General features: G+C 39.4%; 1 protein-coding gene across 2 annotated transcripts in view; it reads left to right on the top strand.

Annotated features, from left to right (window-relative positions):
- The window catches only part of PRKCI (protein kinase C iota), a 72958-nt gene extending 60375 nt beyond the window's left edge, over positions 1-12583 (top strand). For both annotated transcript variants that reach the window (XM_080654043.1, XM_080654044.1), the window contains 6 exons: positions 596-683; positions 1601-1726; positions 2937-3016; positions 5327-5416; positions 5742-5857; positions 9761-12583. In XM_080654043.1, the coding sequence (XP_080510169.1) occupies positions 596-683; positions 1601-1726; positions 2937-3016; positions 5327-5416; positions 5742-5857; positions 9761-9848 (588 nt within the window). In that variant the 3' untranslated portion in view covers positions 9849-12583. The remainder of the gene's footprint in view (positions 1-595; positions 684-1600; positions 1727-2936; positions 3017-5326; positions 5417-5741; positions 5858-9760) is intronic.
- The last annotated feature ends 10552 nt before the right edge of the window (positions 12584-23135 follow it).

Below are 23135 nucleotides of genomic sequence, written 5' to 3'. Positions count from 1 at the left end.
CCAAAGGCTCCACTTCCCCTATCACATTAGGGCTTCCACATATGAATTTGGAAGCACACATACATTCAGTCCATAGCAGGGATTGTGAAATTCTAATACTTTTGTCTATTTTTAGTCTTTGTATTTTGAGGCTGTGTTGTTAGGTACATACATAGTTTGTTACAGCTTCTTGGTGATTGCTCCATTTGTTATTGTGTAGTTTCTCTTTTTATACAGATTACTGGGTTTTGTCTTAATTTTCTCCATCCTGCAGCTATTAAAATACAAAACCAAAAAAACTTATGCCCTAGGAACAACCAGAGAGAAACATCATAATGCAGCTGTGGTTATATTAGGAAGCAAGGTTAAAGTGCTTCTTTTCTTCATAAAATATGATTCCTTTTACTCTAATTGAACTGATTTTTTATCAACATCTAATGAGGACAGATTTTCTTTGAGCTATTTCAGTCCATGATTTTAATGTGAAAGGCAACTGTGCTAGTGATATTTTATTTAAGCTTAACAGATGCTGAGCTTCTATAGGTGAAATAAAAGAGGTGAATTTAAAACAGAATTTTGGGTCTTATTGTTTCTCTTTTTTTCTTTTTTATAAAAGGAAGGATTACGGCCAGGAGATACAACCAGCACTTTCTGTGGCACTCCAAATTACATTGCTCCTGAAATTTTAAGAGGAGAAGACTATGGTAATAAATCAATAGGTGGTATTTTAGCTATGTGTTAAAAGGGTGGTTAGATGTGGTACAAATTGCATTATAGTACACTATAGTATTTTGATGTTGATCTTATTAGTATAAGCTTTCTTGATCCTCTTAAAATCTGCATTAAAGCCCAAACTGTGAAATTGGAGACAGTGGAACTTGGACAGTATTTGGGGGTACAAATTTGTATGATATTTTATTAGTGACAAGCACTAAAGGGTACTAGGCACTATTCTAAGCAGTTTATATATTACCCAAGTTAATGCTCTCAATCATATGATGTAAGCACTGTTAATTCCCATTTCACAGACGAGGAAACTAATGTATAGAAAATTTAAGTAACCTCAAGGTCATAAAACTGGGAAGTGGTAGAGTAGGGATTTAAACATCATCCATGTGGCTTCAGAACAGCCTCTGGAAGATTGTTCAGATTTCCTGGAATATCTTTAAGTCATGCTTTATCTTAAGAAAACATGATTGCTTTGGGTCTAGTCCTCTTGTTTCAGCAGATGTAAAGGAGGATGGGTACTTCTGATAGCTGCTCATAATCTGATTCCAAGGCTCTTCAAGAATCTTTAATCAGCTAGCAAAAGATCAAGTTTTAGACCCAGGAAAGTTATTCTTAAATGCAATTTAATTATGTCAACAGAACAGAATATTAGATACAGGCTATGAGTCTGAAATTACATATTTATTTAGGAAAAGAAACTGAATGTGTTATTTTTTTATAGTTTATTTTTAAAGTTATCTCTCAGGTACCTCCCCTTGTTGATAAGTGAAATATGCTTGCAATCTTCTATGCCTTCCTCATTATGTTTATTTTTTATTATGTAATAAAGTGAATCTCAAATTAATGACGTTCAAGAATGCTGATTGGATAATTTAAAATTTCTCTATTGAAGGTTTCAGTGTTGACTGGTGGGCTCTTGGAGTACTAATGTTTGAGATGATGGCAGGAAGGTCTCCATTTGATATTGTTGGGAGCTCTGATAACCCTGATCAAAACACAGAGGACTATCTCTTCCAAGGTAAGAAAGAGGAAAACAGCCCTGGCTGGTGTGACTTAGTTGGTTAGGAGTCGTCCTGTGTACCAAAAGGTTGCCCGTTTGTTTCCGGACAGCGCATATTACCTGGGTTGATAGTTCGATCCCCAGTAGGGGCTGTGCAGGAGGCAGCTGATGGTTGTTTTGATCTCACGTCGATGTCTCTCCCTCTCTCCCTTTCCCTTCCTCTCTCTAAAAATCAATTTTAAAAAAAGGAAGGATAAAATAATCTGGACAATATATTCCTTAATATGTGAGGCTTTGACTTTTTTTATACATCTTTTCTACCTCTGTAAGTGTCCATTTCCATTTGCCAGTTACCGTCTCATACTCAAAAACAATTTCCTTCAGATTGTATATTGCAAACAGAGATTGGAGGAAGAAATCTTGTGGCTAGAGAGGACAGTTTTTTCACATGAACCCAAGGCCGAGTACATAAGTTCAAGAACAATATGGGAAAAAGTAGAGTACCAAGAAGATAAGAGGTATCCAAAGGTGAAGATAAAAGCCCCACAATTGGGAATACAGAGTTGAACAGAACAGAAACAAGTAGATAAGTACAGACCCCCAACACACAGTCCAAAGAAGTGGGAAGACTGCCATAAAATTCTACATTTAATAATTAAGGACTCACACAATAGGAATAAATATTTCATATAATAGCAAATCCAAATGGCCATGGAAAATGTGGAAAGATGTCCAACCTCACTAGTGGTTAGGATATGCATGTTAAAACATTAATGAACTACTCTTTCATACCCCATACATTTGGCAAAAATTTAAAGTGTTGTTAATACCAGTGCTGGTGAGGATGTGGAGCAGCTGGAACTCTTCATAGACTGCTGGTGGGAGTGAAATTGACACATCTTTGAAGAATAATTTGGCAATGTCCAGTTAAATCCAAAATAGTAATACGTGCCACACATTTTCCAGATATTAACTCATTTAAACCTCATAACAACCCTATGAAGCAGGTATTATTTTTACCAGTTTTACAGATGAGGAAACTAAGGCATAGTAAGGTAGTCAAAGAATAAAACAGGCATGTAAGTGATTAAAAATGGAGAAGAATGGGGCTGGGAAAGTACACAGAGATATTTAAGCAGTCTAAAATGCCTTGAATATCTCACAATAAAAATGTAAAGATTAAAGCCATGTAAAAGTTAAATATAATGCCATTATTTTATCTTTCTAGTTATTTTGGAAAAACAAATTCGAATACCACGTTCCCTGTCTGTAAAAGCTGCAAGTGTCCTGAAGAGTTTTCTCAACAAGGTATAAATCCTGTATAAAAAATCTTTACTGGTTTATCTCTATGTAAATGAGACTGGTAAGTAGAGGTTCAAGCAATGTAAAATTCCAAATTATCAGAGGATGTAATTTATTCAGTTACATCTGGAATTTGTCTCTTCACCAAAGAGTAATTTGACAACATTAGGTACTGAGATGAGTTGTCCTTCCCATTTGCCAATATAACTTACTCCCAGCTGTATATTACATATGTTGTTTTCAATGTAAATGATACATACCGTGTACTCAATTAAGGAAAAATTGCATCTTTGGGGATGGTCTTAATTATACTTTCTGCTCTTATTTTCAATTTTCTTTGGATTCATATTCATACAGTCTCTTTACTTATTGAGCACTTGGGGCAGTCATGTTCTCTACAAATTCCCATGTCAAAAACCCTATGATTAGATAACATTCAGAAGAAATGAATTTTCTTTGCTCTTAACAAACCTGAATGCATTCAGTTGTTTGTTGTAGATGGTAGGCTACAGTTTTAGGATCTATCTAAAGTTATGATTCTGAACTGTTTTTACTTATAACATTTATAACACCAAGTGTATAGGTTTTTTTCCACACCAACAACCAATTCTCCAACTCTCCAGATACCAACTATGTGTCCTATATTTCAGTTCATTTCTGACACTACCTGGAGTTAGCATTAGACTCCACAGGTGTAAGGACTCAATTCCACAAGACTGCCCTCACTTCAGAGGCCAGTCACAAGTATTGGGTACCACTTCTGTCTGACTATATTTGGCTATAAAATTGGGGGTCCCCCTTCTTTCCCCCACACTTTAGTTTCAGTAATTTGCTAGAATGGCTCACAGAAAATCAGGAAAACGCTTATTTACTATCACTGGTGTATTATAAAGATTACAAAGGAACAACCAGATGAAGAGGTGAGGTCCAGAAGGGTCCTGAGCACAGGAGCTTCTGTTCCTGTGGAGTTGGGGTGTCCACCCTCCTGGCACATAGATGTGTTCACCAGCCAGAAGCTCTGTGACCCCCATGGTATAGAGATTTTTATGGAGGTTCTTTCACATAAGCATGATTGATTATATCATTGGCCATTCGTGATTAAACTCAATTTCTAGTCCCTGTGGAAATTGGGCTGAAAGTCCCAACCCTTTAATCGCATGGTTGGTTCCTCTGGCAATCAGACCCCATCCTGAAGCTATCTAGAGGCCCACCAAGAGTCACCTTATTAGGGTAAACTCAGGAATTATTGAAAGGACTTATGAATAACAAAAGACACTCCTGTCACTCAGGAAGTTAAAAGGGTTTTAGAAACTTTGGGTCCAACCAGGGACAAAGACCAAATATATACTTTTTATTATATTACAGTGATCTTGGCAATCAAATCAAATGGTAGGTTAATGTGCATTTACCTTCTAAGATAAATGGATAAGATAATGATGACTTTTAATAAAATAAGAAATTGAAAGCTTATTTTAAACTAGAGGCCCAGTGCACGAAATTCGTGCATGGGTAGGGTCCCTAGGCGATCAGGGGCCTTCCTTCCCCCGGCTGCTGGTCGGGGCCTTCCTTCATTCGGCACCACCCCCTGGTGGTCAGCGCATGTCATAGCGAGCGGTTGAACTCCTGGTTGGTCGAACTCCCGAGGAGACAATTTGCATATTAACCTTTTATTATATAGGGTGAGTGCTTCATATGAGGAAAGTTTTAAACTAGAAACCTAAACTTGAACACAGTGAAAAGTGAAGGGCAGAGGTGTTAATATGCAAAATAAAATGCCTTTTATTGGGGGAGGGGGATATGGGAACATGTTTTCATTTCACAGTAATGAATAAGCTAAGTTGCAGGCCCTTTCTCAATCCAGTGGTTCAGATAAAGGTTGTATCATTATTGTACACAAATTATAGGTTGTTACTGTAATTGGGCATAGAGCTTCTAAATTGAGCTAAGAACAAACTTGTGAAGTTTGGGGGTTTGCAAAATTTGACTGTCACTGTAACCCATGGCAAAGACATAGCTGGATGCTGCTCAAATTATTCTGCTGCTCTATTTTTCCTCCCATTTCTCTTTAGCAAGGGGTGGTTGCAGCTTCACTTTAATTACATGACAGCTGGGAAAAGAGCCGTGAGGAAATCTTACTTGTCACAAGCTTCAGAAACTCATTTGAATCTAGTGTTGTACCTTCTAGAAAGGAAAGGTAGACCATTCTGATTTCAGAAATAAAGGTATCATATAGTAGACACAAAACACAGGACACAAAGATGATGTATTCTAAAGCATGATATTCACCCATTTTTGAAACATTTCTTTCCACCATAGGACCCAAAGGAACGATTGGGTTGTCATCCTCAAACAGGATTTGCTGATATTCAGGGACACCCATTCTTCCGAAATGTTGACTGGGACATGGTATGTAAATTGTGATTGTTTTCTATATTAGGTTTCATCATTATCTTGGGCCAAATTTTATTACCTTGAAAGAATGTTAAAAATCTAGTGTGTCATAGCCTAAATTACTTAAAAGCACTCTGTAACGTGGAACAGATTGTAATATTGAGACCTGCATCACTGCTCAGATTTGTAAATTACTTCCATCACTGTGAATAGTGTTGTAGAACTTTATCTAGGGACTTGCTTTAATAAGACTGGGAAACCTCTGAGGGCAGAGGAGAAATGTAGAGGGGGATTTTTCCAAGAATGCAGGCTTGAACTGTCATCCAATCTGTCTTTCTAGATGGAGCAAAAGCAGGTGGTACCTCCCTTTAAACCAAATATTTCTGGGGAATTTGGTTTGGACAACTTTGATTCTCAGTTTACTAATGAACCTGTCCAGCTCACTCCAGATGATGAGTAAGTAATTCCATAGACTGAAATATTGTCAAAGTTCTTTGACATTCCTACTTTTAGTGGCTATACAGTGTTTCGTGATCAGATTATACTATAATTTATCTAACCACTGAGTTACTGGGTATTTGAATCTATTATATCATAAATTATGACAATAACGGCCATTTTCTACTTTGACTTACATGCATTATCTCTAATTCTCACAGCCTTGTAAACCTAGTTATTGTCATCCTCATTTTATAGATGAGGAAACTGAGGCTCAGAGAGGTTAAGCATAAGTTACACAGATGTGAGGGGGCAGAGCCAGGATTCAGACCCAAATAATGAGTGGCTAAGGCCTGTGCTGTTTCCACAGCGCTGCACTGTTTTTCGTTTGATGATGACCATCTTCGAGTTACTGAGTATTACCTTAAGATAGATTCCTAGAAAGGGAATTAGGTCAAGGGGTATGAAATTTTAAAGCTCTTGATGTGTATTGCCAAATTGCTTTTTTAAAAAATTACATCAACTTATCACGTCCAGCCAGCAATGATCTCACATATTTTTGTGTGTTCATGTTACATATTGTAAAAATAGGCTTTAGAATAATTTGGGGATGTTTTGATCCTTTACCTGTCATTACAGATTCATTCTCTCATCTCAAGGAGGATCTTACAGCTCAGCAGACATTTATTTCTTGTTAATCCTTATCACATTCCTCATTGCAGCTGTTTCAAACTGTCTGTACATTTTACCCCTACCTCCATCACTTAATGGCTTAACCCTGCCTTAACTTGACTGCAAGGATCAAAGCCTCTCTGTTGTGAGCTTGCTCCCTTTTCAGCTGTCATTAGGGTGCCTTGCATCTCAGAATTGCTCTCTTAACTCTTCTCAACCTTTTTCTTCTTCCCCATTCTTGGAAAGCTATCTGTCTTTTGCAAGGGGTGCTCTCCTATTTTCCTAGACCTGTTCCCTTATTTTCCTCCAGGATCTTATTTTGTCAGTTGCCTCCATTACTCCACCTTCTTTAATTTCTTTTTTTCAGCTTCTTTCCCTCTGCCTGTGAACATGCTCAGATATCCTAATTTTTTTCTTCTGAATCTTAGCACTTTTTTGAACCACCACATTCTTTTCTTATTTTCTTTTCATCTGCAAGCTTTTTCCAAGATAGTTAATAGATGCACATGGTAAAGGAAAAATAAGCAGTATCTCTATCGAATGCCTTCATAATAGTCAAAATTGATTGCACTTTCTTACTGCCAACACTTTAACAAACACAATTTAACCTGTTCCTTCAGCTTTTGAAGGTTGAATTGACTTCTTACTTTCTAAACTGTTTTGATCAGTTCCAATGTCCCCCGATGTCTATAAAGCATTTGGCACTCGTGGCCTTGCTTTGGTTGGAACTACCCATCCTGTTTCTATTTCACCTCTGTGACCACTTGTCATCTTTTCTTCCCTTGTCCCCGCCTTGAGACTAGGATGCTTCATGGTTCTGTTCATGCCAGCCTTCTCTTTGCTGTATGCAGTTTGTATTTTGGGGATGTCAGCCAGCCCCGTAGCATGGATACCAGCTATTAAAAAGGACTCCCAGCTAACTTGGCCAACAATTATTGAGTAAAAGGCACTATGCTAAGTACTAGACATTCAAAGCTGATCAAAACTTAGGCCAATTTTGCAAAAAACTTACTGTCTATTAAAGGAAAGAGATATGTATCAAAGTCATTATTTCAGACAGCATCGTGCTTTAGAAAGAGCACTGGGTTTAATCAAAAGGACGGAATTTGAATTCAGACACCAACTCTTACCAGCTGGGTAACCTGGGTGTGAATTGCATAACTTCTCTGAGCCTGTTTCTTGTATTGCCTACCTCACAAGGTTGCTGTGAAGAATAAATGAATGATGGTTTCTAAACCTAGCCACCGCCCTGGTATCTCTCCTGAGCTGCATTTCCATTCGCTTGTTTAACACCTCCCTAGCTTGTCAGACAAGCACCTCAAACATATGAAGTTTGAAATCAAAGTAATGACTCTTTATGGTCTCTTTTTCTGTTCTCAGTGATTCCTTGTTTTTATTTACCTTTTTCTGCTCATTGCAACACTGTGCATTCCTGCACTCAGATTCAGAGTATCAGGGTCATTGATTCCTCCTTTTCATTAAAAACCTATATAATACCTTCATCCGCCAAGTCCATGTCTGTTTTTCCTTTACTTCATCATTTGCATCACATCTTTCTTTTTCATTTGCATTGCCATAAACCCAATTCAAATCTCTTTCAAATCAGACCTAGAATATTATGCCACCCTCCTAATTGGACTCCTTCACTTTGCATCCCATTCTGTACACCTCATGAAGTGCCACTCCAGAAACCTTTAACAGCTCCCGCATTGCCTAGCAAATAACATCTATCCTCTTGGCTAGCATTTAAGGCCTCCCACCATCTGCTCCAGCCTAACTTTCTAGCCATATCTCTTGCTATACTTTAACACAAATGCTGTGTTCTGATTAGTCTCTTACTCACCATTCCCTGATAGTGTGCTGCTAACCTTTACTCCTGCCATTTCCTCTATGTTCTTCCTTAATTTTTATCTGTTGAAATCTTCCCCATCTTTCAGAGCTTTCTCACATGCAACTCAGTCTTGGATGGATCAAGGTGAAACTCCATAGTGTAAACATCACTAGGTTCTCTGAGCTAGCCATTACCTTCCTCCCAGAATCATCTGCCACATTAATACCCTTCTATTCCTGTGCTCCAACTCTAACAAAATTACTTGCATTTCCCCAGACCTAGCATAATCTTTCATAATTTCATCCAATAAGTGTGTTTGTTAAATGAATGCTTTTTTTATTTCTCTAACTAGAAGTCACCCTTTTATTTTGTTTTGCTTTCTTGATTTTTAAAAAATTTTTAAATTACAGTTTACATTCAGTATCATTTATATCAGTTTCAGGTGTACAGCAAAGGCTAGACAACCAGCACCATACATAGTTATCGCAATATTATTGACCATATTTCCCTGCTTACTCCACATCCCCATGACTGTTCTATAACTGCCAATCTGTACTTCTCAAAAAAAATGTGAATGCTTCAAGAATTTGCATGTCATCCTTACACAGAGGCCATGCTCATCTTCTCTGGACCCTCCCGATTTTAGTATATGTGCTGCCAAAGCAAGTACCACACTTTTCTTTAGAAATGTTTTTATAACAGGACTTAGCTTGTCCTATATGAAACTTAGCAGGTACTGCTTTCTCTTGTAGCTTTCTGTTCTATAAGGTACCTTCCCTCCTTGAAGGACAGGAACTATATCCTGTGTAACTTTGTGCTTTGCAGTATGATGTGTACATTGAAGTATTACAATATTCGATAGTACTACTCACTCCTCATATATTAACTAGAAGCCCAGTGTAACTGAATGTCAACCTCTCCCTTCCCTGTGACCCATTGCCTGTCTGTGGCATTCTCCCTTTATTCCAGGTCTCTCAGTGTACTTGTTCCTATTGCCCTTTCCTTCTGGTTAATGTCTTCTGGGCCTTCTCTTCACCATATATGCCATCTGGCTATTGAGGTGACTACTAAATTGAATGCCTAATCCAGACCTGGATGTTTACCTATAACTATGAATGTTGTTCAGGTCAAAAGTTAAGATTAACTAGAATAGTGATAACTTGTGCCTTTTTAAATCTCAGCCTTCAGTTTGGACTACCTTTTGATTCTAAAGTTGCTTGCGAGTCTTTTAGCCTTTTTTGTTTTTTTCCAAGACTCCTGATTCTTCTAGAAAATATTTTGGGATTAATCTAAAAACTTGTAAAACTTCTTTCCATAATTTACATAAATTAGCTTTATTTTTTGTTTCTTAATCTTATTTTACCATTTAAGTTGAAGAAATATTGATTATGGAAATTAATTTATTTTTATCCCAACAGTGATATTGTGAGGAAGATTGATCAGTCTGAATTTGAAGGCTTTGAGTACATCAATCCTCTTTTGATGTCTGCAGAAGAATGCGTCTGATCCTCGTTTCTCAACTGTGCATTTTGCTTGTGTTGCCATTTAATGCATGGAAAACTCATTACCAGCCTGGATATAATGAACCATTTGATATTTGCCAACTACAAAGAAGCGCTCAATATCTTGTATTTGTTGACTGTAAGAGTCAATTATTACATGTAAATTTAACTATAAAAAAAATGAGACTAGATTCCAGACAATTGTGTCAAAATTCAGTTATACTGGTAGTCTAGCAGCCTACTGATGAGTAACAAAGTTGTCTTTTTCCTTTGAAGAAACTACTTAACCACTGCTTTTAAAAAGAGTACCTGTTGCATTAAGGCACATGGTGGTATTACATCATAAGCCTCCCTGTGATTTTTGTCATACGTCCTTTAAGTATTTAATTTTGGAATAAAAAGGTTAATTCAAAATATAGCAACTTGTTATATTACCTGTTACTTTATGAATTCTTTGTGTTTAAAAATTCAGCTGTAAATTTTATCATTGCCTTGGATAATTACTGATTTTTAAGGCAGCAGTTATTAAATTGACCGGTAATAAAAGGTATTACTTGCTTAGGATTGGGGAATACAGATTCTTCTTGAGGAAAAAGTTAGGCACATTTTATTAAGAATCAGATTCCAAATCATTAGCTGTTTTTGAGTTCTTTAATATATTAAGGAGTTAGTTTTGTGAGCTAGTCCCTTTAGCCAGAACTTTAACTGGAATGTTAACAAATGTAGTTCAAAGGATCCATGATGTAGCTGAATGGGAAAGTTCTCAGTATATAGGAAGGAAAAAATAGAAATTTAAAGGATATATAAAAAAGTGCAATGGTAATATTTATTTCTTATTGGAAAGTAAATCTCACAGTTGCTTTTGTGATTTGATTAAATAAGGAGGCACTTACTACAAAACTTGTAAAAAACACTCCATTTATCCAATGGAGACGGAATGTATACTATTTTCCCTTATAATTTAGTACACAAGAAAAGAATTTATCTTCCAAACAGTGTATTAAACATGCTTATTTCCTACCCTAAAACAAATTATCCACACTTTTGGACCCTGTTTATGGAGTCTGCAGTGAAATCCATGAAAAATAATAAACATGAATAAGTGTTCAGGACCCACTCATACACTCACATCATAGTCCCAACCCCGTAAGCAAGTTTTTGTCAAGTAGGTAGCACATGTAATACAGAATACAATACATTTCAGAGGCAGAGTTCTTCAGATTATGTTTTATTAATATTAGTGTTTAGGAACATATTATGTAAAGGGATGCCAGAGATAGCATCCTTCTGTTATTTTAATTTTTTTTTTTTTTTTTATGAAAAGGGACCTAAAAGTAACCATAATCATCTAAATTACTTATAATTCCCCAATCTTAGTAAAATTTAATTTTGGGGAAAGCTGTTGAGTCTTCAGCTTAGAATTATTTAAAATTTGTAGGCATTTAATATCTTCTTTTTTTGGATGTTACATTTCATTAGAAATATAATTTTTCCAAAGTTTTGGACCATGTACTCTTTTTATTTTAAGGTTTTTTTTAATTATTATTCTACAGAGTTTCTCTCTCTCTTACACAAACATCAGTGTGAGAGAGAAACACTGATCGGTTACTTCCCTTTACGTGCCCCGACCGGGGATCGAACACGCTGGGTATGTGCCCTGCCGGGAATTGAGCCCACCACCTTTTGGTGCACAGGACGATGCTCCAACCAACTGAGCCACACTGGCCAGGGCCTGCCTGGCCATGTAGTCTTTTCTTTAAATAATTATGTCTGAAAGCAATGAAAACCTCAAAGGAAAAATGTTTATATCCACATGTTTATTTAAGAGGTATACATATTTCTCTTAATACCTGAAACTTGTTTTTTAAAAAAAGCAGTATTCACTTCAAATCATAATCTTACAGAAAATTCTGACATCTTATGATATATGTTTATGATCTTGCTTTTAAGTGGTGCTGTTTCCCCTAGGGCATTAGTTCTAAAATTTTAGAATATGGAATAAGTTTGTTTAAAAACACATTACTGGACCTACCTTAGAATTCTGTTGGGTCTTTGGAACCATATTTTGAGGAAACTTTTGAGTCATTCTTTTATTTTTGTCCTGTGGTTAAATATTAGAAAGAGTACTCATGACAAAACATTTTGGGGTAGGCAGTGAGTTTCTATTTTACCTACTATTTTAAGTACATTTTGAATGAATGACTTCCTCAAGTTAGATATCATCTCAAAAAAAAAATCCCATCAGTTTTCTATCAATGTTGCAAACGATAAGCATTTTTCTGTGATGAGGTTTTAACCATTATTCAGGGCGGTCTTTAGTTTTTAATCCTTTTTTAAAATCTAAGATTTACTGTGTATATTTTATACAGAATTGCATTACAAATATGTTTCTAATTGTGTTGTATTTTGTAGTCTTTAAGTGCCATGTCAATCTTTTTTATATTATATAAAGTTCTCTGAAAATACTCACCAGGGGGAAAAGGCATTTGACAGTCAGAATGGTTGGAATTTTGGTGTTCTAAGAAAAATTTTATTTTGTATAAGCATGTGGTCCAATCATTTTATGTGTATGCAGCCTGAATTGGCTATCAGGTATTTTGCTTTATACATTTACTTTTAAAATTTTGTTTTGCTTTTGCCATGTAGAATACTGCCTTGGTCATCATAACGTAGTCTGTATTTGTGTACCTTCTTTTTTTTTACTTTAAAATTTTAAATAAAATGTTTAATACCCATCAAGATTGGAACATTTTTAATTATGTAACATATCAGAAACTTGTTTAAGATATATCAAAATTTGTTCTAAAAGGAAAATGAGAATTTTAGGGTTTGGGATTTTGCTGTACTTCCAAAAGCATTCTGGTAGTGCTAGTGCCATATTGTAGTCATTCACTCATAAAATAGTCAGTATATTTTTAAACTTGCCGATCTACCATATGTATCTCTTTTGTTGAAAACAAATTAGTAAAAACAGATTCAGCTGAACATAGAGCATTTTAACTAGTTTTAAAACTGAAGGAAATTTGAACAGAACAGATTATTCCCAAATTATGTTCTACAGTGATCTATTGTAAAGTTCTAGAACCTCTCCTTTCTCAGTTGTAGCTTAGTGTCCATCCTATATAATGAAAGGCTAATATGCAAATTGTCCCCACGGGTGGGAGTTCAACTGACCGGGAGTTAGACATACGTTGGCCACCAGGGGGCGGCACAGGACATGGTGGGCATTGGCAATGCAGCACTGGCAGTGGAAGGCAGTGGACATGCTGCCAGCCCGGATGGGCCCGATGAGAGCAGGACTGCAGCAGGATGGTGGAGCAGGTGAGCGGGTGGCGCCAGGCCAAGGTGGGTACGAGTGGGGGCCATGATTGGCCCTGATCACCGGCCAGGCCTAGGGACCCTACCCGTGCACGAATTTCATGCACTGGGCCTCTAGTATGTAAGTAAGTGTGAGCCTCGTGTCCCACATTTACCACTCTATTGTAGCAACTTGTGCATTCCTTTCCCTTCACAAAAATAATAAAATCTTAAGTGCCTTTATTTTTTTTCTTAATTGACTTGTCAGAAAGCTAGGGCCTGTGTAATAAAACCACCAAAGACTGATTTCATGAGTGTTATTTTATCTTTTTAAAAAAATCTTTATTGCTGAGAGTATTATAGATGTTCCCCCTTTTGGCCTCCCATTGCTCCTCTCTACCTGGATCCCAGCGCACCCCAGATGTTATTTTATCTTAAGTTCAACTCTTTCTCAACATGGAGTTAAAGGAAGTATTATTAAAGTGCTATCCAGACTATCCCCTGTACCAAATCATAAATATATTTTTCTTTGAATTAGTAAAAGTCCAAAAACAGAGTCCAAAGAGGAGTTTGACGCTTTAGGGAAATTTTGTATTAGGCATTTACTCACTGGGGAGCCAACCAGTTTCTCCCTGAAAGGTAAAGTCAGTCTCCTGTCTTTAAAATGCAACAGGTTGGTTTCTGGACAACACCCAACAGTGAGCCATTTGCTGTATTTGATAGTCTCCCTCTGTAGAAATACCCTTCTCTGCTCTAGGACTTTAGTTAAAACCGAGATTGTCTGAGCAGTTTGTACTCAGAATCTATTGTTCCTGAATACACTTGGAATTTACTATGCATGGTGTTAAATAAGGCTAATAAAAAGACAGAACCTCTACCCTTGACATTCGAGATGGAAAACATACTGAGGAAGATGTTCATCTTCCCAACAAATAGTCCAGTAATAAAAGCCAAATAAATGCAATAAAATATGGACTATGTGGTCATGATAGTTTATCAGTTTCACCAATAAAACTTGTGAGTTTTACTTGACATAGGTAATTGACCCATGCTAGAAATTTTTTAGGTTTATGGTACATTCCACAAAGCTTTCAGAATTCAAATATGTAATAAGAATAAATGCCCGTATGTATTACATATACACTAGGGGCCCAGTGCACAAATTCGTGCACCTTGAATGGGACTGTGGGCTGCGAGGCTGTGGTGGGTACAGGGGCAGGTCTTGGCCCATCCTCTGTGCCCCCGCCTGGCCCCTCGTGCCGCGCTGACGGCACTGACCCCACTCGCACCCACTGACTGCACGAAGTGATTGGGGCTGATGCCAGCAGCAGGTGCAAGCGGGGAGGTGGAGAAGCCCTCAGGAGTGATCAGGGCCGGCAGTCACCGCCCACACCACTGATGGTACTGAGCGATCAGGGCTGGCGCCGGGCGCCGGCAGTGGTTGCAAGGAGCAGCACCAGCAGTGGGTGTGAGCAGGGCCAGCGCCAGGAGCAGGTGTCAGTGCTGGGCGGGACCATGGCACGCGGGAGCATAGAAATTTCAGTAACCACCAGAGGCTCATCCCGGTGACAGCGACCGGCGCCCCGCCTTGGTCTAGCACCCCCGCTCACCTGCTCCACTATCCCACCACAGCTGATGCCTTGCCATGTTCCACACTCTTCTGCCTGCTGCCGACCCCTGCCATGTTCTGCACAAGCCCCCTTGTGGTCAGCGCATGTCACAGTGACCGGTTGTTTGGTTGTTCCACCATTCAGTCTATTTGCATATTAGGGTTACATATATATAGATTAAATATATATGATTATTTTTGGCTTTTGAGCTCAGAAATATGAATGGATTTTACATGGAAATGGGAGAGAAAATTGTCCAATGCTTCTGCTTGGATTAGGTTTTTGTACAATCCATCTCTGAAATTTATAATTAAAAAGAATCCAGCTCAGAATTTGAGAGTGACTGTCAGATGTGAAATGTGACCGCACAATTCACCTCCATGTAGCAATTTGTGCCTTACAGGTATAACAGTGTCTTTTTTACTCCAATTATGGAAGAAAATGAAATTACAAGTATCTAAGAATTAAGTGGCTATTTAGTGTGACCTTTCAAAGTATATCTGAAAGTTATAACTTAAGACAGATGGATTCACGGAAATCGAGAGAGCTGTAACTCATTTTCATTGACAGTTTAGTCAGAAGCAAATGCTATTTGTGTAAGAAAGTCCATTGAAAGTCTCTAAAAAAAATTAGCTTTGGTTTTTTCAATAAAAGGGAAGTGCTGGGTTTCTAGAGGAACTGCCATGTAACGAGATTTAAAACTTACATGATATAAACTATCTGCAATGTGGGTGACTATCCTTGGTGACATTTTACATTATACATAATTAAGAGTACAATCATATAAAGGTAATTAAGTATGAGAGCCTAATTCTAACACCTTTTTTTTTTAATATATTTTTATTGATTTCAGAGAGGAAAGGAGAGGGAGAGAGAGAGATAGAAACATCAATGATGAGAGAATCATTGATTGGCTGCCTCCTGCACGCCCCCCACTGGGGATCGAGCCCGCAACCTGGGCATGTGCCCTTGACTGGAATCGAACCTGGGACCTTTCAGTCCACAGGCTGACACTCTATCCACTGAGCCAAACCAGCTAGGGCTAATTCTAACACCTTTTATGGCTCTAAGTACATTTTTTTTTTTTTTAGGAACTCTAGGTTTTTAAAGTCAGATTTTAAAACTTAAGGATTGTGAAAGGTATATGCATTTCTGAACAGTTTGACTCAAGTTTACCCAGTTTGAAACAATATGTTAATGAGGAAATCTGAATCAGTGTGCCAAAGACTTGATATATTGCTAAATTATTCTTTAAGTTTAAATTTTTAATTCATGTATTTATCAGAGGCTTTATAATGTGTCTAGCACTATACTGATTTGGCGGGATTTAGAAAAGTTTTATTGAAAGGAGTTTTTTATGCTATAAGGAATAAATCATTCTTGGAAAGTTGGCTTAAGTTAAAAAACAAAAGTCTGTGTGTATGTTATCCCATGTAGGAAGGGGATATACCCAATGATTAAAATAAAAATTGCCCGATCGGTGTGGCTCAGTGGTTGAGCATTGACCTATGAACCAGGAGGTCAAGGTTCAATTGATTCCCTGTCAGGACACATGCCTGGGTTGTGAACTAGATCCCCAGTGGGGGGGAGTGCAGGAGGCAACCAATCAATGATTCTCATCATTGATGTTTCTATCTCTCCCTCTCCCTTCCACTCTAAAATCAATAAAAATATATAGTTATTTTAAATAAATAAATAAAATAAAAATTAACATTCTCTCCCAAGTAGTGGGGTCTGAAAAATATAGAAACGGGAGGCGAGCCTAGTGGATCTAGTTTTCTGTCAGAATGGGGATTCTATCTGCTTCACCACCACCAGGGGCCAGTCTTGCTGTAATAAAGGTCAACGTTGCCAGCACCTAGTCCTCTAGGAGGCAGTGTATTCACACCCAGCCAGTTACCAAGAGGTTCTAAGATTTTTACTAAAGTTGATCATCTGTGTTTTGATTTTACCGAACTATTTTTAAATTTAAAAATGTATTCATTAAAATATATTGTTGACTTTACAAAACTATTAAAAGCCAATGTACCATTTGAATTGCTCTTCTGAAGGAGGAGAAATATTAAATATGTTATCTGCAAGTGTGGCAAGTTCTCATAGAATTGCTTTGCCTTCTTTAACTGTCTGAGTGTTAGACCTTCCATATTCATGAAACACAAATGAGGACCTACTGTGTGCCCTGCAGTGGGAATATAACAAGCAGGAGTCTAGTCATGTCATATTTCATGCTGTCTGGGCAGTTTTCCATCTCTGAAGGATACCTTCAGCTGCAAATAAAACCTGGGCTGATATGGATCATTTTAATACAGAGGAATTCGACTAAAATAAAATCTAAGAAATTATCCACATTCTTTAGTTGTGGGACTTTCTATATTAAATATTGCATGGCAATAAAAAGTGTCCTTCACAGGTTGAATCCATGAATGTTTGTAGACACTCAGACTCTCCATTAAAAATACGATTTCAGAGGAGTTTTGACTATGTTGCTGAAGGGACCATAATTTTGCCACCACCCTGAAGCTGCTCTCTGGGATAGTGATTTTAAACTGTTTCTTAAGAAAACAAAGACTCAGAAAGAGCCTTTGACAAACATACCCTTTCCTGGCCAAAGATTCAGAGAGAGAAACCTGCTTTAGGAAGGAGATCTTTGGATGTTCACTTTACTAGTAGTCCAATTTGAATTCAGTCTGTTAAACAAGAGGGCTTCAGGCAGGGGCCTGTTAGCCTCGATAACCCCTCTGTCCCAGTTTCTGAGTCACCTAGCAAGGATTTTCCTGCCACGTGTGTTCAGCTCTTCCTCAGCCACCTGGAAATTGACTGTCTCACTTATGAAATCTAATGCCCTGTTCCTCCCTTTCTCCTTTGTCCAAAATTTCTTATACACTGAGTGGCCAGATTATTATGATCTCTGAATGCATAATAATCTGGCTACTCAGTGTGCTACTCGGTATATATATATATATATATATGTATATATATATATATATATATATATGTATTTTAGAGGCCCGATGCATGAATTCGTGCATGGGTGGGGTCCGGCCAGCCTGGCCAGGGGAAGGGGACATGGGCGGTTGGCCGGCCTGCCTGCTGGTCGAACTCCTGGTCGAGGGGACAATTTGCATATTAGCCTTTTATTATATAGGATAGACACTGAGTGGCCAGATTATTATGTGTTCAGAGATCATAATAATCTGGCCACTCAGTGTATTCCTAATGTTGCCTCACTGGCTTTGGACTTTTCATGGAATTATCATGCCTATGTGGATTTCCCAGGCTCATGTATTAAACTTTGATGTTCTCCTGTTAATCTGTCTCTGTTAATTTGGTTATTAGCCCAGAATAGAGGAATTTAGAAGGTGGGAGAAAAAGTATTAATATTTTTTAGCCTCCACATTGCTATTGCACATTCACTTTTGTACTGGAGGTAAATAGTTGAAAATCAGTTTACCAAGAAAAGACACTTTCTTGGTAATCCTGTTGAAAATAAATTTCCACCATGCCTCAATTCCAGGCAATTATTTACCTCATTGCCCAAAATAACTGGTTGTACAATATGCTGCAAGTTTCATTAAACCTCACACCTTCTCCTTCACAGGTTTTTCATCAACAACTTTTTTAGATTTGTTGTGTTGTCGACACCACTTTATAATCTGCACGTTGTGACTTGGTAGTGAGAGTAGCTAGGAAGTATGAAATGTGTCCACTTACAAAGTATTCTTTAAAATACAAGAGTTCCTTTTTGTATTTTGAAATAGAGGGGGAAACTTATACCTTATAACTGAGATCTGGTGTTTTTACTTCTGTTTGATTTTTAATGATGCCAAAGCAAGTTAAGTTTCCCAAAAAAGTTGCACCTCGATGGTAGATCCAGCCCAAGAGAAATATCATGTGTGGAGTTTAATAGCCTACATAGGCCAGCACGTGCTGAACATTTTGCACGTCTCATTTAATCCTAACAAACCTCTGGCAGAATCTCCCACTCCAGAGCTGCTGAACTGAAGTCTTTGTAGGTGGGACCTGAGACCAGCAGCTCAGGCTGGTCTCAAGTTAAATTTTGAGAACTGCTAACCTGTATTGATATGTACTATTATCACCATCCAACAAATGGAAAAAAAAGATGCAAGGGAGTGAAGTAACTTACACAAGGTCCATATGGCTTCGGTGTCTATTGCCTCTCAAGACAGATTATATAAAGTTTTCTTTAAAATCTCAGTCTCCTGAAAAATTACGACTGATGCACTGTTTTATAAGCTCAGTCTTGCTAATTAACTCCCCCCCTCATAGATCTGTGGAATACACTTCTGTGGACAGTCCAGGGCCCCTTTCTTTCAAGCATTCAGAACTGCCTATCAGAAGGTGTTCCTGTGTCCTCACACAGCATTTGGTGGGAGGCTGCCCAATGAAATACTCCTGTGGCTGCCCTCCTCACCTAACTATGACTCCCTCCCAAAAAGTCCAGGATGCTGCTGATTTCCAGGAAACTAGGATATCTTCCGTAACATGCACAAACACCTCTAATTCACTAGGTGCCTGCTGGGGTTAGTTATTTTAGACACTTTGGAGTTAGTTATACCCAGATGCTGGTGATCATCCAGATGTGACTGCGGTAAGGCAGCCTGCCCTGCACTCCCATTCCCATTCTCCATTGCTCTCACCTTCCCCAACTCAACCTTTCCTGTGCTCACTGGGACCTCCTTCCTGGGTAAGTGATCATTGGTGTTGTCAGCCTATTCACTGCACGTTCCTTCCCCTTCTGACTGTACCCTAAAGACATTGCTTTTCCTGCACCCTTTCAAGTCCAGGCTGCACTTTATCCTAGTGGTTCCTGGGACTCAGCATCCTCCTGGTTCCTGAATGCCTCCACATACTGCTGTTACTCCACCTGGGTATGCAAACCCAGCTTCTTCAGGGTCCATGCTATGTGGCGTGGCCTCTTTGTCACTCACCATACTCCTGCTTATTCCATGTCATTTGAGGATGATGTGGCACCTAGCTCACTGCACTACCCTAAGGCCTGCCATCTGTGACAACGTCAGTGTCTCCATGTACCAGGGATCTAACATCCAATCAAGCACCAAATCCTGTCCCTTCTTTCTCATCAGTTTTTTTCTGCCACAGTTGTTTCCACCTGAGGACCTCAGCACACACTGTCCCCGAGTCTGTAGTACTCCCCCCTTGTCCTCCGGTCTCAGGGTGGACAGCTTCTATCCTGCAGGCATGTGTGTCACTTGCACAGAGAGGACAACTCAAGGCCACATGATCTGGTGGGTCACTCCACTTTTCTCTGTCATTGCCCTTTATTTATTTTCTTCACAGCATCTCTCACAATGTGTAATGCTGTATTGGCTGGTTTGTTTTGTTATCATCTGTCCCCTCCACCAATCTGTATGTTCCATAAGGACAGGGGACCTGTCGATTTCATTTACTATTGCAGTCCCAGCCTCTAGAGCAATGCTTGGCACATAGACCCTCCAGATATAAATAAATGAGTGAATGAATGGCCATTGGCTCTGTTCTTTGGAAGAAAGCTCCCATGGGTTTGTGATTTCCATGAGTAGAGGTTGGCAGGGAAATTTTCACTGCTCCAGTAGCATTGGGGCAAAGGAACCAGGATTTTTAATAGACCATGCAGATGATTCTCATGCTTTTATAAAATTTGGAAAACGGCACTAGGGAAAGGCCTTCACCCACACACTAAATGCTGGCCTAGGCCAGAGAAACTTTTTGCTGCAGTCAGGAAGGTGAGTCATCCTGGGGTTTTCTGAGATTCCCCAGCACTGATGCAAAGGGAAGCTTTTAGAGAAGGTCCCCAGTTACTCAAGTAATAAATGTAAAGCAAGAGAAAGGAGCCTCCTGAAATATTATAGAGACTGAAAAGCATAGACTGGTTTAGTTGATTATTAGTTTTCTGTTTTGTAAGGAGAATTTAGGACAGGAGAATTGCAGATTTGCCTGAAGACAAAGGCAATTCTTACATTGCCTCTGTCACCTTAACCAGGTGAACATTATTGAAAATCCTCAATGGCAGCACATTTTATACTTTGAAGATGGATTTGGTTCTCAGAAATACCTAAAAGCCACTAAGAGTCAAGTTTAATGTAGGTGGCAAATCTGGGAAACATTTTTCTGGAATTATGAACTTTCATCCCCCATCCTCCACCCCCTGATGGAGGAGCCTTTGACAGGATGACTTCTTGTGATGACTTCTGGAGGTCAACAGGACGTTTTGCTCCTTCTCTTTAGCCCACAGAGGAAGACTTTAGTTCTTCTCAGGGTAGATGACCCAGAGACCTAGAGAACATATATATATTTTTTTTTCTCCAGCACCATCATTCCTATGCTGGGCCCTTTGTCTCTGCATTGAGCCCACTTGAGGTAACTCAGGTGATTGCTATGGACCAGGGGTGGGGAGGGTCTAGTTCTGAAGCTCTTCCAAGCACCTAGAAGAATAATCAATGAGTTCTGTACTCCAGGTCCTCGTGAGAGGATTTCATAGGGTTGGAGTAGTGGCGATGAAAAGAGAGGTGTTGCACATCTAGTTTGGAATCCTTGGCCCTCGAAGCTCACATGACTGCAGGTGCTCACCCCCCAGGCCTTTGGGAGTCCTCATGTGGGGAGAGAGGAAGGAGGATAGCAGACTCCTCTTCCTCTCTCCCCACCTAATCCGTGCTCAACTCCTTTACCACAAGAATAACTACTATTTTAATCTCTCACACCATCTCTGCTGCTCAGATGGATAAAGGAAACATAGGCCTTCTGGGGTTAGAGGAAGGAAGGAAAGAATCATAAGGCCTTGTTTTCGTTTTCTGTTTGTTTTATTTTAATGTGTTTATTTCTAAATTTCTTTTAAAAAATCAGACGTCTTGCATTGTGAGGGTTAATATCCTATGGCTATATCTCCAGGTCTGCATTTAAGATTCATACTCTCCCTGCTAGCATGATTCTTGGGCCTTTGGGACCTATGAGAACATCTGTCTCCTCTGAAACCTTACAAAGTCCCCTTCTATTAATTTTGTTTGGTTAGAGCCTGTGTCTGATTTCTCCTTCCCAATTTCCTGTTTTCTTCACCCTCTGATATCAGGCAAAGAGATGTTATAAATGATGGTGGAGTGTGCTAACTATTGCTTTTGGTATTGTAGGTGAAGCATTTTTAGGTGTGAGGACCTAACTGTCATTTCTAACACCATCTATATGAAAGGTGGATACATCTATAGAAATATCTTCTATGTTCCAAACAAAGGACATATATGCAAACCAGTGGACTTAGTGTTGCCATGGAAACAGTGTCTATGCGTATGCATGAGTGGTCATACACATCACACACATAGAGGCGATGGCCTGGGGCATTCTCTACATAATAACCCTCTTGGGGCCTTGGTAAATCTCTGGCCACACTAAGTATTACTTAGGGTAGGCTACACTGCTCTAACAAACAGCCCTATAAGATGATGGTGGTTTTTTGGCTTCCTCTCCTAACAGTCCAGGACAGATGCTCTGAGTCCGGAGTTGGGAGGGACCCAGGCTGATGGTGGCTCTACCATCTTCAAACCACAGGAAGGGGAAAGGCTGTGAGGCCTAGCTGTGTGGGAGGTGTTACAGCCCGGGCATGGGAGTAAATTGCCTCACTTAGACTCACAGTGGTTTGGCTAGAACTCAGTCCTGTGGCCTTTCCTAAAGCAGAAGAGGCTGAGGAATGAATGTCAGCCCGCTGTGCGCCCAGGAAGAAGAGGCAGATTGTGGTGGCCCACCAGCTGCCTCCACTGTGCTGTGGGCAGTTTCCTTCAGACTGAGTCTAATCAGATGGGAAACCCCGAGGGACCATTGGAGGAGCATCAGCATCTGTTTCAGGCTGAGATGGATCAGTGGGAAGTTTTGAGCCAACACTCAGAGAGTCACCAGCACACCCTCCTCTTGGTTCTTGGGGGCTGCAACTGCCATCTTCTGCTTTGACATCCCCCCCCACCCCGATTCCTGGCTCAGCTGTACTCCAGCTCCCTCCATTGTTCCCTCCTGTGCCCTGCACCCAGTCAGCATGACCCTGCTCAGGCCACGGTCCATCCTTGCTACCAGGATCTGCATGCAGGCTTCCTGGTTCCTTATTCAGCTGCCTGTTGGACTCCTCCGCTTTTGGCTCATGTGTCTTGTGAGTTCTCTTTGGTTCCTCCTCATGTGGACAACAGCATGGGGTTTGGAGTCCCCATCCTGACGCCCCAGGCCCAGGCCACTGCCTTTTATAACCTTCCCTTGGCTTTAGCACGTTGGTCTCCTCTTCTGTTTCTCTCAACTCCATGTTTCCTTCCTCCTGGCTGACTGCTGGTTTGGCTTTCCTGAAGCAGTCCCTTTCATACTCAAAGACTCTTACCGGTTGCTTCCCCAAACTC

Source organism: Plecotus auritus (assembly GCF_963455305.1).
Source record: "Plecotus auritus genome assembly, chromosome: 2".
NCBI lineage: Eukaryota > Metazoa > Chordata > Mammalia > Chiroptera > Vespertilionidae > Plecotus > Plecotus auritus.
The sequence above is the reverse complement of the archived record's forward strand: the minus strand, read 5'-3'. Positions and strand labels throughout refer to the sequence as shown.